General features: G+C 46.5%; 1 protein-coding gene across 1 annotated transcript in view; it reads left to right on the forward strand.

Annotated features, from left to right (window-relative positions):
- The first annotated feature begins 12,777 nt into the window (after positions 1-12,777).
- Positions 12,778-16,503, forward strand: part of MUC5B (mucin 5B, oligomeric mucus/gel-forming) — a 48,680-nt gene continuing 44,954 nt past the window's right edge. The window contains exon 1 of the mRNA XM_074230776.1: positions 12,778-12,914. Within this exon, the coding sequence (XP_074086877.1) occupies positions 12,842-12,914 (73 nt within the window). The 5' untranslated portion in view covers positions 12,778-12,841. The remainder of the gene's footprint in view (positions 12,915-16,503) is intronic.

Genomic DNA, 16,503 nt, shown 5'->3' on the forward strand with positions numbered 1-16,503 from the left:
TTCACCCCCTTCTAGTGTGGGAAGCAGATTGGAGGGGAAGATCTGGCCATATTTGGCAACTGGGCTGTCTATAGGACCTGTTGGCACTCTCCAGTGCTTCCTCTGCATCACCTATGGTGAGCTGCTCGTCGATCTCATCTACTTCTACCAGATTGGAAGATTTAATGTGGGCACCACCATGCTGGAATTGGAAATTGGAAATTGAGAGAATGCCTCAATGACTGAACAAACCATGGCATATGAATTTATTGGAATACTATTGTGCAATAAGATGAACATAGTCCTGGTTGTCTGGAGGGCAGTGGTGGCTAGGAGGGAGCCCCGTTGCCAAGTCTGTGACAAAGTATCTCAGGGGCCTGACAGGGGAGGGGGAAGGAGAGAGGGACTTGTCTGGGGCCCTCTTGCCATTCCTGCCTCACATTTCCCTGCCATATCCCAGATCAGGTTTGTGGTAGAATGTACAGGGACTAAGGGTCACACTGGCATATCCAACACTTTTGTTGCTTCAGCTGTGAAGGGTCTCTGGGAATGCAATGCTATGTGATGAGAGGGAGCTGGCCTCACTGTGGGGCCAGATATGAGACTTTTAGGGAGCATCTTCAGGGCCCTGCTCTTCCGTCTGCACATAACCCTCCAGTCTAGTCATCCCCCGGAGGAGGACTCAGCTTGGGTCCCTCCTCCCCTTACTCTAACTCAAAGAAAGGTGGCTACTTCTTTGGGGCACCTATTCCTTTGCCCCCAGCCCTGCAAAGAGCCATTCTGGGACCCCAGGGTAAAGAAGGAAAGTAGGGGGCTTGGCCTGGAGTTCTGCTCATTAAAGTTATTACATGGGGGAGGGGAAGAAATTATGAACAGGCAGATTTCAGAAAAGCCTGGAAAGACTTGTATAAACTGATACAAAGTAAAATGATCAGAACCAGAAAAACAATGTATCCAGTATCAGCAACACTGTATGATGATCAACTAAGAATGACTTAGCTCTTCTCAGCAGTAAAATGATCCAAGACAAGTACAAAGGACATGAAGGCAAATGCTATCCTTATCCAGATAAAGAACTGATGGACTCTGACTTCAGATCAAAGCATATTTTTTAAATTACTTTATGCACACTTGTGTTTTTTCTCTTTTGTTGTTTCTTTTTTCTACAACTGAGACTAATATGGAAATGTTTTACATGATAGCATATGTGTAAATTATTTCAAACTGCTTCCATTTTGCAAAAAGGGAAGTGGAGTGAGAGAAGGAAGGAGAAAAAAGTCAGAATTCAAAATCTTCTCAAAAGGAATGCTTAAAATGTTCTTAATTTATAATTGGGGAAAAATAAAAATAGGAAAAAAAGAAAGAAAAATACTATTCGCCTCCAGAGAAAGAATGATGGATTCCAGATTAAAACATGCATTTTTTAACATATATTTTCATTTTTTCCTGGTCTATGTTTTATATTTCAGCATAACTAATATGGAAATGTTTTGCATCTGTATCAAATTGCTTGTCTTCTGAAGGAGGGAGAGAGGGAGAGAATTTGGAACTCAATATTTTAAAATATTTTTTAAAAATTAGTGTTAAAAATGTTCACAGTGGCAGCTAGATGGTACAGTGGATAGAGCACTGACCTTGGAGTTAGAAGTACTCTGAGTTCAAATAGAACCTCAAACACTTAATAATTACCTAGCTGTGTGACCTTGGGTAAGTCACTTAACCCCACTGCCTTGCAAAAAAAACAATTAAAAATATTGTTACATATAATTGGAAAAAATTAGAATTTCTTCCCAAAAGTAAAAGTAACATACACAACTGTTATTTGAGTCTGAAAAATATATTTGTGGCAAATCTGTGTGAGAATGAAGATGTTACTTCTATATTTAACTATGAACAGCAGGAGATATGCATAAAGCAGGTGGTGCTTTAAATATTTTTTACTTCAAATTGACTTTACCACAATATAAGTTGTTCATTTAAGTCCTCTTTTAGTTTGTAATTTTAAGTTGAATTCATTTAAAAAAACTATCAAGGCTATGGCAAATGTTAACTTTCGAATACCAATCATTTTTAATAATAGTGGTTGAGGACAGGTCTCATTCAGAAAAACAATTGATTTTTGCACTGAATTAAAAACATTGCAGTAAAACTTATTTCCTTTTTTACAAATAAGCATGGCTATGTTTCAATAAAGCTTTATTAAAAATGCAAAAACTTTTCTTAGCTCATGAGCTGGACACAAGTATTGGGGATCAGTCTTATAGGTCTACAATTTGCTAACTATGATCTCTACTATTTCAATTAGTAATATCATCAGCTCCCATGAATTTAATGATCATTATCATGTAGATTATTCTTAAATTATTTCCCTTTTACTATAGAAGGAATCCCTATTCTCCCATTCCTCATGCTTCCAACATAATAGTCATCCTGGGATTTCTTACTCTCTCTCACCACTTCCTCCCTCCCCCTAGATCCAAGCTGTTGGAAAAATACCTTAGTATGTAATTGGAAAAAAATAAATTTTTTAAATGATATATTCCAAACTAAACTCCTCAACTTTCTCCCTCCAAACTTCCCATTTTCCAAATTTCTCTTTCCTCCTATTCCTCATGCTCTCAATAAAGAAATCCTCCTGGAATTTATCACCCTCTCAACAGCCAGCCCAGATCAAGCTGTTGCCAAGGTCTATCAATTTCACCTTGCAGCAGGTCTAGTCCATTGCAGGTGCAGTGCCTCTAGTCCATTTCACCTGTGCAGCAGGTCTATCTCATTGCACCTGTGCAGTGGGTCTATCTCATTGCACCTGTGCAGTGCTCTTAGCAGTCCCTTCTATATCATCTTTCCAATGCAGCCCCCTTTGTCTTTTGACACAGCCCCTCTTCTGGTCCAGGCCCTCATCACCTCATGCCTGGACTATTGCAATAGCTGCTGCAGTATCTCCTTGGCAGGTCTCTCCCCTCCCAGGCTGTCCTCCATGCAGCTATTAAAGTGATCATCCTAAAGAGGAGAGCTGGTTGGTCTCCTAAGCCTCCTGGATCCTAGCAAAGGGGTCCCACTCACCCACTCAACACACACACACACACACACACACACACACACACACACACACACACACACACAAAAACAACCTTAGGGAGGGGCCAAACTGAAACTGGAACTTTGAGGAGGACACTCTGGGAATGCTCAAGTACCATTAGGCCAGTTCTGCTCCTGTCCTTGTCCCCTCCTCTCTGACTATTAACCAGGAAAGAGGCAGGGCCTGACGTCATACATGCCTGTTGACTGACTGTCTAATTGGTTGCTAGTTGATGTGACCCCCTGAGCCCCAAGAGAAGCTTCAGCCCAGCTCCAGCCATGGCCAAAGGACCTTTCTCAGGTTTCTTTGTTCTTGGATCTCAGGTTGCCTAAGAGGAAATTGGAGGCTATTGATCCCATGATCCTCCACCCACTTCCTCCTCCCACTCGGCTGGTCAATATTAACCAAGGATTCTGTGTCCACAGGTTACACCCCTGAAACAAAACCACCAAGTGGTGAAATCCCACTGATGACTCATGACTCCTATCCATACTCTGAAATGCAGTTGTTGGGATCTTGGATCCTGTAAACCTGTGCCCTGTTTCCTGTTGGAAGGCACCTGGCTACTAGAGACCAGGAACTCAGACAGCATGCATGACTGCCTCAGAGGTGCCAATCTCTCCCTGAAGAGCTGCAGCAGCAGCCCAGAGATGCTGGTATCTGCCAGACAGACTACGAGGTCACATGCCATCAGTTTAGAGTCAGAGGGACTGACCTGCCCTGTCTCTGGTCAGCACCTGGTATAGATCTATTTCTGCTCAGATTCAGGTGCTCTCTGGTCAACTCCTTTGTGTCATTTACTTTTTGCACCTTTTTCTTTGCACCACCCCCATATTTCTAGCAACATTGCCATTCCTGGAAAGGACAATTATCATAGGAACCTCCCCTCACCTTGGATATGATGCCTTAGTCCAAAACAATCCTCTCTGGCCACTACTTCTCCATTTGAGTTCCCTCTCCCTATTAGAACTAGAGCTTGAGAGTAAAGAATTGCCTCATTTTTTTTCTATCTGTGCACAGTGCCTGGCAAATAGCAAGAATTTAATTCTTGCCTCCTTCCTTCCCTTTACCCTCCCCCCTTCCCTTCCCTTCTTTCCTTCTAACCATGGAAAACAAAAAAAAGGAGCAGAAACTTGCTCTAGTTTCTAGCCAAACTGTCTTCCATCACTTAGTGCTGCAAGACTACTCAGCCAGAGAACTGAAGAACAGAAGGAACAGGAGCAGGAAGCTAGCACATGTTTCTCTCCACTGGGCTTAAGGGAAAGGGTCATCTGGGACCAGTTATATCCTCCCAGAAGTCATTTGGGGACTGACTCAAGTCAGTAAAATATGAAGTTCCTAGCATGAGACAAAGTTGACAGCTTTGAGTCCCCAAGGTAACTACAGTTAAAGTGGAAGATTCAGAAAGTGACTTATGATTTCATTGTTGTCTCTATTTGGGCTTGTCTATTTGTGACTCTCTGATTCTCTTACTTTTTTTTATTGAACTATGGTCTGTCAAGTATATAGCAACTATTGCCTTCTTACCATTGTTTGCACCATTTCTGTGTCCTAATACAATGCCAAATTTTCAAAAAGTTCCACATGGTACTTCAAAACCTATTAAAGACCTTAACTTAAAAAGGTCAAGGTCTCTGTTGCTTCAGGGTCATCCTCAAGTTTTCCTGGTCCATATCCGGTCACTAGACCCAAATGTCTCTAGAGGAGACTATTGACTTGACACAGCTCCCTCCCTCAAATCCAATTCACAAGCATAAGTCATCACTTCCCTGACGTCATGATCTTCTTTGAGATTGAAGATCAAATAACATGAGTCTTTAATAGCTTCATTTAGAAGATGTCACACCTTAGTTCTTTCTAATTTCTTAAGAAATTTATCTGGTTTTATATTTTCTCTTTTATCTTCCTGCTAGATTTGTCCAAAAGTAAAAGAGAGACATTTAAATCTTCCACTGTTGTATTATTTTCTATCTTACTGTATTTCAGTTTTTCCTAGGGTATTTGGGAAACATGTTAAATATTAAAACATTGTATTGTTGTCTTTTATTCCTTCCAGCATAAAGTAGCTTGTGTTTTCTTGGTTTTGCTTTTTGTAATAGCATGATTGCTTTTTTTGATAGTAAATAATTTTTATTCTGTGCATGTCTTTGTTTTTTAAAAGTGCTTCTTGTGAACAACAGATTGTAGGTTTGAGGCTTTTTGAAATCAAATTTGCCATTCTTTTTTCATTTTAGCAAACTATTTAATCTGCTCATATTTTAAGTTTATGAGAATCAGGTTTATCTTTTCCTCCTTTTTCCTTTAATGTATTTTTTCCAAAATGGGGTTTTCTTTTTCCTCTGTAAAGATACTAGTCTCTTTATTTGTTTTAGATTAATCTGCTTTAAGAAAATCATTTTTCCATCAAATGTTTTAACCTTCAATGTCTAGTTTAAAAGTTCTAATAATTCTTCTGTTTTTTCTTTTTATCTACTTATCTAATTCCATTCCTCCTTTTTTAGTTACGTAGTCAAATAAATTCTCCTTTCCTTTCCTTCCCTCTAACTCATTTTATTTCTTAGTTTTAAATTTTTCTTTTTCTTTGTCTTAAAAAGTATTTCTTTTTCTTCCTTTTTGAAAAAAATCTATTTTAAATTTTTATTTTTTGTTTCATGTCTCTAATATTTATTTATTTTTTTTACATTGTATATGAGTTCATGAAATTAGAGCCTCTAAAGTATCTATTTGGGGCTTTTGTGTCTAAATAATTTCTCTGCTACTGTCTTCTAGATTCTGTCCCAGATCTTTTTCTTTTTGTTCGTGTTTGTTCTTGTTCTTAGAAAAGCCAATTGCTGCAGAAAGGTCATAGAGCAGATATTGTCCTCATGGGAGGAATTCTTGAGTGTCCCTGCTCAGGCTGTTCATTCATAACTTTTACTCTCCCCAACTGATCATCAAATCCCATCTCTGGCTCTAGGCCTTCCCGGGAGATAAGTGGTCAGAGGATATGAACCAACTATTCTCCAAAGAAGAATTGCAGACTATTAATCACCAAATAAAGAGTGCTCTACATTCCTCAAACCTAAAGAAATGCAAAATCAAAGTCAAACCCTGTCAACTGGCAAAAATTACAGATGATGGGAATAATCAAGATCAGCACACTAATACATTGTTGGGGGAATTGTTCGATAATTTTAGAAAGTGATTTGGTATCATACAAATAAGGTGACTAAAATATCTACATCCTTTGATGCAGAGATTCCTCGACTAGGTTTTTGTTTTTGTTTTTGTTTTTTGCTAGGCAATGGGGTTAAGTGGCTTGCCCAAGGCCACACAGCTAGGTAATTATTAAGTGTCTAAGCCTGGATTTGAACTGAGATACTCCTGATTCCAGGGCCGGTGCTCTCTCCACTGTGCCACCTAACTGCCCCCTCTACTAGTTTTCGATAAGAAGAATGACTCCATATACACTAAAATATTTATAGCAGCACTTTTATAATAATAAAAAAAATTAGAAGCAAAGTAGATGCCTATTATTTGGGGATGGATTAAATAAATAATGATACAGAAATGTAATGGAATTTTACTGTGCTGTAAGAAATGATGTGTGTGATGGATCCAGAGAAGCCTGTAAAGACTTACATGAACTGATGGAGAAGGGTAGGGTGAGAGAATATCAGTGCAGCTTCAAGGCTTGGGGATGACTGGGAAATGCAAGGATGCATAGGGTGAAAGTTCACCAATTAGAGCTCCAGAGACTGGAACTAGCATAACTCTGGGATGTCCAGAAGGACCTAAGCCCAGGGCAAATCAGTCAGGTGGCAAAGAACTCCAGAATTAACTCTACTTTGAGGGAAAAGTCCTTGCTCATGTACCAGGAAGAAGAAAAGGTGGGAATTGGGAGCCCAGGAAGAGTGCTATGCTCCCTCTTCCCCAGCTCACACTAACCATGTGATTAGAGAGACTGGATCAATAATAACAGCCAACACATCCAACTTGGAGGGGAAAGAGATAGGTGAAGGACAAACCCGAATACACACAGAGCCAGCTAGATGGAGAGAAAGCCACGCAAGGAAGGAAACAACTCCAAAGCAGTTGATTCCTTACACCAGAGAAAGAATGCTTGCTATGATCTCAACACATACCCTCCAGGAAACTCTCACGGGCACCCCTTTGTCATCTGTGTTCTCTACATCTGTGCCTCACCATTGTTGAACACTGTCTCTCCTGGGGAACCATGCATGTATTTGTGAGAGTGTACCCCCAGACTTTGGGGAGAAGAGTTATTCTTTGTGTTGACTGTTCATACTATAGCATCTTAGTAAATACTTTGCTAGAAGCTAATTGAGGTTACTGCTGATAATCCTCAGGAAACAGTGACAAAGACTCATGAGTGACAGATTTAGAAGTCACAGACCCTTAAGACTTACCCTGAGAAGACTTAGGGGGAAAACTACTGCCTCTCTCTGGGTACCTGACCCAGTGATGCAAGTAAGAACTGAGAGAGAGAACCTTAGAGGGGATATCACTGTGGAAATCAATGATGTGATTTGATAGACCAGTGATCCTGGGCTGAATTGAGAAGAGTGTGTCCAGAGTTGAGGAGGGGAAACTCTGAGCAGACCAGATCTGAAGTACTGGATTCAGTTCTAGACATTCTGAAGTACTGGATTTAGTTCTGGACGTCCTAGTGTCTTTTGAATAGGGTGTCCAGAGGGGAGCACCCAGGATGGGGAAGGGCCTTGAGGTCATGTCACGTGGGGATACAACAAAGGATCTGAGGATGTTCATCTAGGAAGAGAGAAGTCTCAGGGGGACATGAGGGTTGGGCTCCAGAGTCTGAAGGACTATCATGTAGAGGCAGGTCAGACATGTTCAGCTATATCCAGGAGTCAGAGTAATGAATGAACATTTCAAATAAATAACTTTATACTGGTGCTGGAGCTGTCCAAACAGAATCAGCCTCCACAGAAGGCGCTGGGTTTGTCACCATTGCAAGTCTCCACACGAAAGGGCTCATAAGGAGAGATGTCCAATGTGACTGGGACAGAAGCCTGAGGTCCCTCTCAGATAGACCCTGCAGTTCTAAAGGCCATTTGTGGACTGTACATCTAAGACCTTAATGTTCAGTTCAGCCAGCTGTCTCAAGGGTAGAACCCTAGTCCTGTGGCATGTTTCCATCTCCATCACCTTTCTCACCACTGGGTCATTCATGGAGGACCAGTCAAGATCTGCATCCAACTCATTAGTAAGTCTTTTCATTTCTAGGATGATTTATCTCTCTTTCACTCTGACTCAGACCCCACAATGTAGGAAGGAGGGAGCAGACCCAAGATCTTCAGGATGGACTGGACCTCCCAGAAGGCTTTGGACATAGAAGGGGAAGCATGGGTGACATTAGGGACCTAGCCCCAGTAGGAAGACATGAGAAGGGCTCCCTTTCTCTAACTATTTCTCTTTTATTTCTTCTGCTTGTCAGTCCAGGAGGAGAAGCAGGGAGTGCCTACTAACCCTCCTTCTTACCCAAAGCTCTAATCTGATCGGAAACAAATGAAAGCCAGGCTTGAGTAGAGGTTACCCGAGTGAGCATCTTCCTGATTGCCAACCCCTGTGGATGCTGACATGTGCATGAATTAAAAATGTCAATAATCTCTTTCCTGGAGAGAAGGGAGGTGCTTGTTTGCCCACTGACACTTCTTAATCTCTGGGCTAATGATCAGGGTGGAAGGCTCTTGGACACTTGATCCATATTTGCTCGGAGCAGGGGGAGGGTGGGCAGGGATCCTGGAATCTCTGGGCTTTGAGCTAGAAGAGACCTTGGGCAGTGTCCAGGCTGGTACATTCCCTATTAGTTGAGATTGGAAGAGACTTGTCCTAGGTCATACAGGTGGAGGAGGTGGTGAAGCTCTGAATCAGCCCCAGACTTACCAGGGTCCAGGGTTCTTCCCATTGGATTGCAGCCTTCCCAGGCTGGTGAAAGACAGGGCAGGGAAACTTCCCAAGTCTGGAGGGAGGTATTTGTCTTAGAAGCCTTCAGCCCTCCATGATCAAGGCCAGGCTGACAAGCTTTCAGTAATAACAAGCTTGTCTTTATTTGCTTATTTTTATTTAAGAATAAGCTTTTGTTGATAATCGGCTTCCATACTCATACGCTTTGAAGTATCTTGTGAGCCAGGTCCTGATTATGGAAAAAAAGATATAAGCCCTGGCCCCTGCCCTCAAGGAGCTTATGTCCTAATGGGGGCTCCCTTTGTTGAGAAGGGTGCAAGCAAATGATGGCTTCCCACTCACTGGGCTAGAAGAGGGGCCTCTGAGACCCTGGGGATCCTATGACAAGCTCAAGGAAGGATGGAGTCAAAGTGCCAAGGGCCCAAGGCTCAGGCTGGATCCTGGAGGCCATGGGGAGCTATGGAAGACTCAGAGAATGGACTACTCATGGCAAAGTTCCCATATGCTTGGTCCCCCCCCCGCCCCCAAGGACACGGCCTCGGTTCCAAGAAATGCAGTTTGTCTTGTTCCCAGTCTCTGTGGCTTAGGGTGTGTTTACCCAAGAGCCTGCCCAGGCTTACCTTGTCAGAAGACAAGTTTGTTCTCCCCTCAAATCCATTGGGCCTTTCTCCTCTCAAAGGGGAGATTATTGGCAAAGAGGGAGGCCAGACTTTACGAGCAGGAAGCCAACTTTCCCTTCTTCCCTTTCTTTCCTGTTTTCTGTTCTCTGAACTGTGAAGATGTAAACCTCGGTGAGCAAACAGGGGCCAATCGATCCCCATGCACATCGTCAGCACACATCCACATCCGGGATGTCTCAATCGGGACCCTGCTGCACAATGAGGTCAAGTGTTGGAGCCCCTCCCTGCCCCCCTCCAAGCTCCTCCATCCCCCTGCTTCTAGGGTTGTTTTCACTGGATTCCTCAGCAGAGAGTGGCCAAAATATTAGCTCCAGGTTGGGGGGGACCTGACCCCAGTCAGTCAACAACATTGATTGAGGGTCTATTGGGTACCAGGCTCTATGGCATCATCATTCGGGGCTGTGAGAAAGAAGGGATTGCTAGGACTGAGGAGTGGTCAGTGACTCTGGCTTAGGCCAAACAGTAGTCCCTCCAGAGTTGGGCTCAGGGGTGATACCTGGGGAAAGTCATGAAGGGTCAGAAGTTTGGATCACCCCCCCACACACATACCACATATCACAAACATACCACACATGTACCACACAGACAACACACACAACACACATATCCCACACACCACCTATCACACAATAATACACAGACATGCAGCATACACCACACACGAAACATACACATACACCTCAAGTCTTCCACCTTGCTTTAAGCCCCCCCCCCCCCCCCGGGATGAGGAGCTCCTTGGTGAACGTAGCCCTTTCCAGGTTAGGACATGTCTGTCCTTGAAGACATTTCTCTTCACTTCAAGCCACAGAGGTGAGAGGATGAGGCTCTCTTAGAGCTGCTCTCTCATGTCAACCTCTCTCCTGTGCCCCTCTAACAACAATAGAGCTGATTTCTGTGCCAGGCTGAAGGGGTGCCCATGCATTCCTGTGCTTGGCTCTGCCGGGGATGCCAGGTGGAGGACATAAGGGCCCTCCTATTGGGCATCTCTAGGCCTCAGGAAAGGCCAGACTCCCAACCAAATAATACCAGAAAGGTCAGTCTGTGACAAGATCTCAGGCAGGATTCCCACAAGTTGTGTATGGCATAGGCACAGGAGAGAGAATAGTCACTGTGGAGCAAGGTGGTCCCAGAAGCTTCATAGGCTGTGTTCCTAGGCAACGTTTACATCTATAAAGGTAGTGAGAGGGGGGAGAAGTTCAGGGATGGAGGGAGACTGACTCAGATGTTGAAAAGGACCAGGAAGGACAGTGTCCTTGGTAGGAAAAGGCAGAGAATTCCAAGTGGCCTGGGATTCTCCCAGCATGCCCAGGTCATGTATCAGAGATGTAGTCCAGGGGATCCTGACTTTAGCTCTCTGTCTGAGCCTGAGCATCCTCCAAGGTTGATGTCCACTGAAAGCACCAGACTCTTTTCAGATGAACTTCTCCTATGTTTGCCTTAGGTTGTTGGTCATCTTTGGAAGTCAAGACTCAAATGTTGCCTATTTCCAACTCTTTTCACCCAGAGGCCAGAGACAGCCACAGTATCTAGGGGAGGGTTGATTCCCCTTTGAGGTGACTCAGAAGAGTCCCATGAGTGGCCAGGTGGCCCCTGGAGAGCTGCATCAACCTGAGAAAGCAAGACCTTCTCATTGCTCATTGGCAAAGTATCACTGTTCCCCAGACAGCCCAAGGGGATGAGAGTTGGGCAAGTTCTTAGAATTTTCCCAATGTCCAGCCACAGCATTTTGGATACTGACTGGCACCCCAGTATATTAGGCACCTTTCACAGGTGGGTGATACAGCAAATGAGGCAAGCAATCCATCTCATTCTTGATCCAAATCATTCCCAAAACTACCCAGAACCCAAGCACACATCCCGGGGGTCCTCCATCTGATGTGACAGGGACTATTCTTTGGGTCTGCCCAGCCAGCCAGTTCTGAATCTTCCACATAAATGATCATTTAGTTCACTTTTTCCATTTTCCACGAAAGCAATGAGAGATTTTTATTCTTTTTTCCCCACAAAATAGAAGTAAATCGGGTCTCCAACATTTCTCTAATCTACCAGTCTAGTAATGCTGCCACCAAAAAAAGGAAATAAGGTGGGTCTGGCATGAGCTGTTCTGAAAGAAGCCCGCTGGGTCTCAATGATCATGATTTCTGTTTCTGAATGTTCATGGACTATCCCTTTATCACTGACCATAACCAAAACTATGTGTATTGGTCTAGGGTTTGCTAACTCCTTTTTTTAAAAAAATTTATCAACTTTTAAAAATTTAAGGCAGTGGGGTTAAGTGACTTCCCAAGGTCCCACAGCTAGGTAATTATTTTTGTCTGGGGTTGGATTTGAACTCAGCTCCTGAGTCCAAGGCCAGTGCTTTATCCACTAAGTCACCTGGCTACCCCATTGTTGACTCCTTTTATTGGAGGGGTAGAAGATGGGGTTGGCAGGGATGAAAGGAAGCTGGATGGGAAGATATGAGGTTGTCCTTTATATACTTTCATCTCACACTAAGAGATATCTCTCATTTCTTTTCCCTCCTCCAACCCATTCTCCATCCCTCTGTCCCTCCCTCCCTCCCTCCCTCCCTCCCTTCCTTCCTTCCTTCCTTCCTTCCTTCCTTCCTTCCTTCCTTCCTTCCTTCCTTCCTTCCTTCCTTCCTTCCTCCCTCCCTCCCTCCCTCCCTCCCTTCTTTTCCTTTTCTTTTTCTGACTCTCTTTTTCCAGTGAGTTCCCATAACCAACAAAGCCCCAAAGGGACTTCCAGTCCAGGGCATAGGATGCTGAATGTGACACAACTACACATCTAGTTTTAGTCTGTTGTCATCATGATGAGATGAAGGGCCCCGGCCCCTGCTTTCTTTGATAGGACCCAGGGAGTTGTCCAGGGGCCAGGACTCCTTGGGAGACTCCAGTCACTGAGCCCTTCCTCCCAGGCTTACCCTACCATCCTGGCTTCTCTCCAAGCATAAACACACAGGATGCCCACTCCCAGGGAGGGGCAGCCCCCAGCACTGGCCCACTCCCCCACTGCTACTGTTGCTAGCCCAAGGCCCCACCTCCCCAGACCCTGGCGTGGGAGCTGGAGGGGAGCCAGTGTGGCCCTGCTATATAAACTTCAGCTGCCTGTGGCGGAGCCTTGCCTGGTCCCCACCTCTACTTGGGGCCATTCTGTGTCATAGGTGCTACTCAGCATGGGCACAGGGAGGGGGCTTCTGGACCTTCTCAGGACAGTGGTGATAGCAGTCTGCATAACAGCCCAGGAGGGTAAGCACCCCCATCCCCAAAGTTCTTAGAACTTATGTGGGCAGGGAAGGCTTCCAGGACTGGGGTTCCCAGTCTTTGCCCTGGGGAAGGGCATAGGCTCTTATAGCTCTTCCATTGACACCTGAAACTGGGGCCTGGCTGCCCCATCCCAAGGCTCTTGCCCCCCACAAAGCCCATTGAGGAAGGGGAAGCTGGAGGCAGCAAGAACAGAGCCCTTGGCTCCTGGGAAGCAAGCCCAGGTCTGGGTGGGCCAGAGACAGCCACAGTATCTAGAGGTGACCTAGAAGAGTCCCATGAGTGGCCAGGTGGCCCCTGGAGAGCCACATCAACCTGAGAAAGCAAGACCTTCTCATTGCTCCATCCCGAGCACAGCCCATTGGCAAAGTATCACTGTTCCCCAGACAGCCCAAGGGGATGAGAGTTGGGCAGCAGGGCGGCTTCCCCAGGCCCAGCCTGGCTGAGGCTAAAGCTTTTAATACTTACTGTAAACAGCAAAATCTAGGGCCCCAGGGGCTGCTCAGCCACTGCCTTATGATGCCTGTCAGAAGAGAGAAGACAGAAAGAGGAGAGGAGAGGAGAGGAGAGGAGAGGAGAGGAGAGGAGAGGAGAGGAGAGGAGAGGAGAGGAGAGGAGAGGAGAGGAGAGGAGAGGAAAAGAGAGGAGAGAAGGGGAGAGGAGGGGAGAGGGGGGAGAGGAAGGGAGGGGAGGAGGGGAGAGGAGAGGAGAGGAGAGGAGAGGAGAGGGGATGGGAGAGGGGAGAGGAGAGAGGAGAGGAGAGGAGAGAGGAGAGGAGAGGAGAGGAGAGGAGAGGAGAGGAGAGGAGAGGAGAGGAGAGGAGAGGAGAGGAGAGGAGAGGAGAGGAGAGGAGAGGAGAGGAGAGGAGAGGAGAGGAGAGGAGAGGAGAGGAGAGGAGAGGAGAGGAGAGGAGAGGAGAGGAGAGGAGAGGAGAGGAGAGGAGAGGAGAGGAGAGGAGAGGAGAGGAAAAGAGAGGAGAGAAGGGGAGAGGAGGGGAGAGGGGGGAGAGGAAGGGAGGGGAGGAGGGGAGAGGAGATGGGGGAAAGAAGAGGAGGACAAAATAGAGGAGAGGAGGTGAAAAGAGAGGAGAGAAGAGAGGAACAGGGAAGAGAGGGGAGAACAGAATGGGTGAAGAGAGATGGAGTGGCATCTATGTGTGGTCCAAAGAAGCTTAAACTAAAAGGCAAAAGGGGGTCCTTGGGGGAGTGGGCACATCCTCGGACAGACCTTATAGACCCACATTCCTTACAACCCTTTATTTTTCTCCTATGCAGCCCCATTAAGTTAGACCATTACCTGCTCCTCCTTTGATCCGGAGCCCTCCAAAGCCCCTTAATGTGGCCTTAATCTCTACTGTGGCTGGAAACAGAAGCCTGCTTGATTACCAGAGGCCAGAACTCTGGGATCCTTAGCTGGAGGCTGTAGCTGGAGGGGCATGGGGGCTGCCTGGATGCATCTGGGAAGGTTGTAGGGAAAGGGTGGGGGGCATCAGGAGCCATGATTCTCACCACAGGCAGAACATTTGATGGGTGCCCCAAGCTCCTTCCCTAAGACGGACACTTTCAGCTGCTAGCCAAGCTAGTGCTGACCAGCCTGGCCAGAGATCCACTCTGACCTGGGAAGTGGTTCCAGTTCCAGGCTGGGGCTGAGATGCTCCCCAACCCCCAAGACTTGGGCCAGGCTAGGTCAGGACAACTGGCTCTCTCTATGGCCCTGGGGATTGACTGTTCCACTTAGAGATGGGAGGTGTCTGCTCCTGGGATGGGGCAATGCCGATCACATTACAGGAATGGATCAGGTACAATTTCTGTTGTGATAAGTCTGACATAATTGGAGACACTGCTTTCCCTCATGGAAAGAGCCCTGAGGCTGAGGTCAAGGAGATCCCTGGGTTCTAGTTCTGTCCAGACCCCTGTTCCCTGTGTAACTTTGAGTAGATGACTTAATGTCTCTGAATTTCATTCTGCTCAAATAGAAACCAAGGAGGGTTACGAGTCTTCTTGGACTATATGACTTACTCACTGTATGACTTGGTCAAGTCATTGAAACCTCTGTGCCTCACTTCCCATGGCAAGAAGAGGACAAAATACTGAAGTACCTCACATCCAGAGTTGTAGAACAAGAGAAGAGCAGGGCTCTCAGGGTCCTGAGTTCATGGACTTGGAGCCAGAATAGCCCATAGAGACCTCACTCTTTCTCTCAGACAGGGCTGGGAGCCACCAGCTCCTATCCCCTCTTCCCTCCCCACCCAGGTGGCTCCCTCCTCCCTCTTTAGCCTTGACCAGCCTCCTTCCTCCACTGCCCTCCTCAGAAATGCCCCATGGCCAACCTTCCCAGCTGTCTCTTCAGGAAGGTGCCCACACCTTTAGTGCCCCCTTGATCACCTTTAGGGATTGTCCCCATTTTTCAAGCTTTCTTCATCAGGGCTGAGGAGCAAGTTTGTCCTCATGGTTAAGGTTGCCAGGCCCAGCTTCTTGTAGTTTGGGGGATGGGCACCTGTGAACTGGAAAGCACAAAGCTCTTGAGACAGAAGGTGCCCCTGTGGTGCCACCAGTGGCCTTTGGACACCTGACTTCAAGGCCACTAGGTCACAGGGGATGGGAAAATTCCACAGGAATTCCAGAGCAGTCTGGCCCTTCTTATCTGTCACTGTTGGCACTGCCCAGAGTGGGAGCCAGGGGTCCTGGGGGCGACAGGCCATGGCTAAGCAGCTCTAAGGATGCTAGGAAGCCCCAGGACCCTGGTGGCCTGAAAACCCCCTCTGCTCCTCAGGAATGAGGGATTCTGGCAATAATGGCTCCTGCTAGCAGGAGATGCAAGGACTAGGAAGCCAAATGGCAGATCAGAAACCAGACAGAGAGACCACAAGACTGGACCAGGAAACTCAGGCTTTGTAGCACCAAGTCTTGCCCCTAGAGGGTACTGTGGAATGTGGGGGGACTGCTACAGGGCAGTGGTCCATCCCACATGCTCAAAATGGAACCTTCCTTAGTTATCTTTTTCTTGAGTATAAAAAGGGTTCCAGTTGTAGCAGGTCCGATCAAGCCAGAAGAGAGCAAAGGCCCAAGTAAAGAGATGGACTGGGGGGACAGAGTGGGGACATCTCCTAGGGGACTGGGAGGGGTCATCTTTGGGTGGTGTGTTTCTGGGGGGGATGGGGAGGGGTCGTCTCCTGGAGGGTATGGGGAGGGGGGGGTCTTCTGGCAGATGTCTCCTGGGGGGAACAAGGAGAGGGCATCTCCCTGCCCTTCCTCTAAGCCTCCAGCCTGCCATGGAGTACCTGGCAAGGGTGCCTTCTGGGTCCCCAAGCAGACAGATGGAACAGTGGGGAATGCATGCCAGTCCTCAGGGGTCTGGGTGTCCACGTGTCCAAGTGACCCTCCCCTTATATTCCAGTGGCTAGGGTTTTGTATCTAGGACCTCCTCAGTACAATTGGGGTGCCTGAGCCCTTCTGGAGAGCAACCCCCCAGCCCAGTGAGGTTTGCCTAAGGCCGAGAGCCAAGGTGGGTCCCCCTGGATGGAGACTGGACATCTTGTGGCCATGGGCACGTTCAAACTAGAAGGAGCACTGCA

Source organism: Macrotis lagotis, chromosome 3 (genome assembly GCF_037893015.1).
Source record: "Macrotis lagotis isolate mMagLag1 chromosome 3, bilby.v1.9.chrom.fasta, whole genome shotgun sequence".
Classification (NCBI taxonomy): domain Eukaryota; kingdom Metazoa; phylum Chordata; class Mammalia; order Peramelemorphia; family Peramelidae; genus Macrotis; species Macrotis lagotis.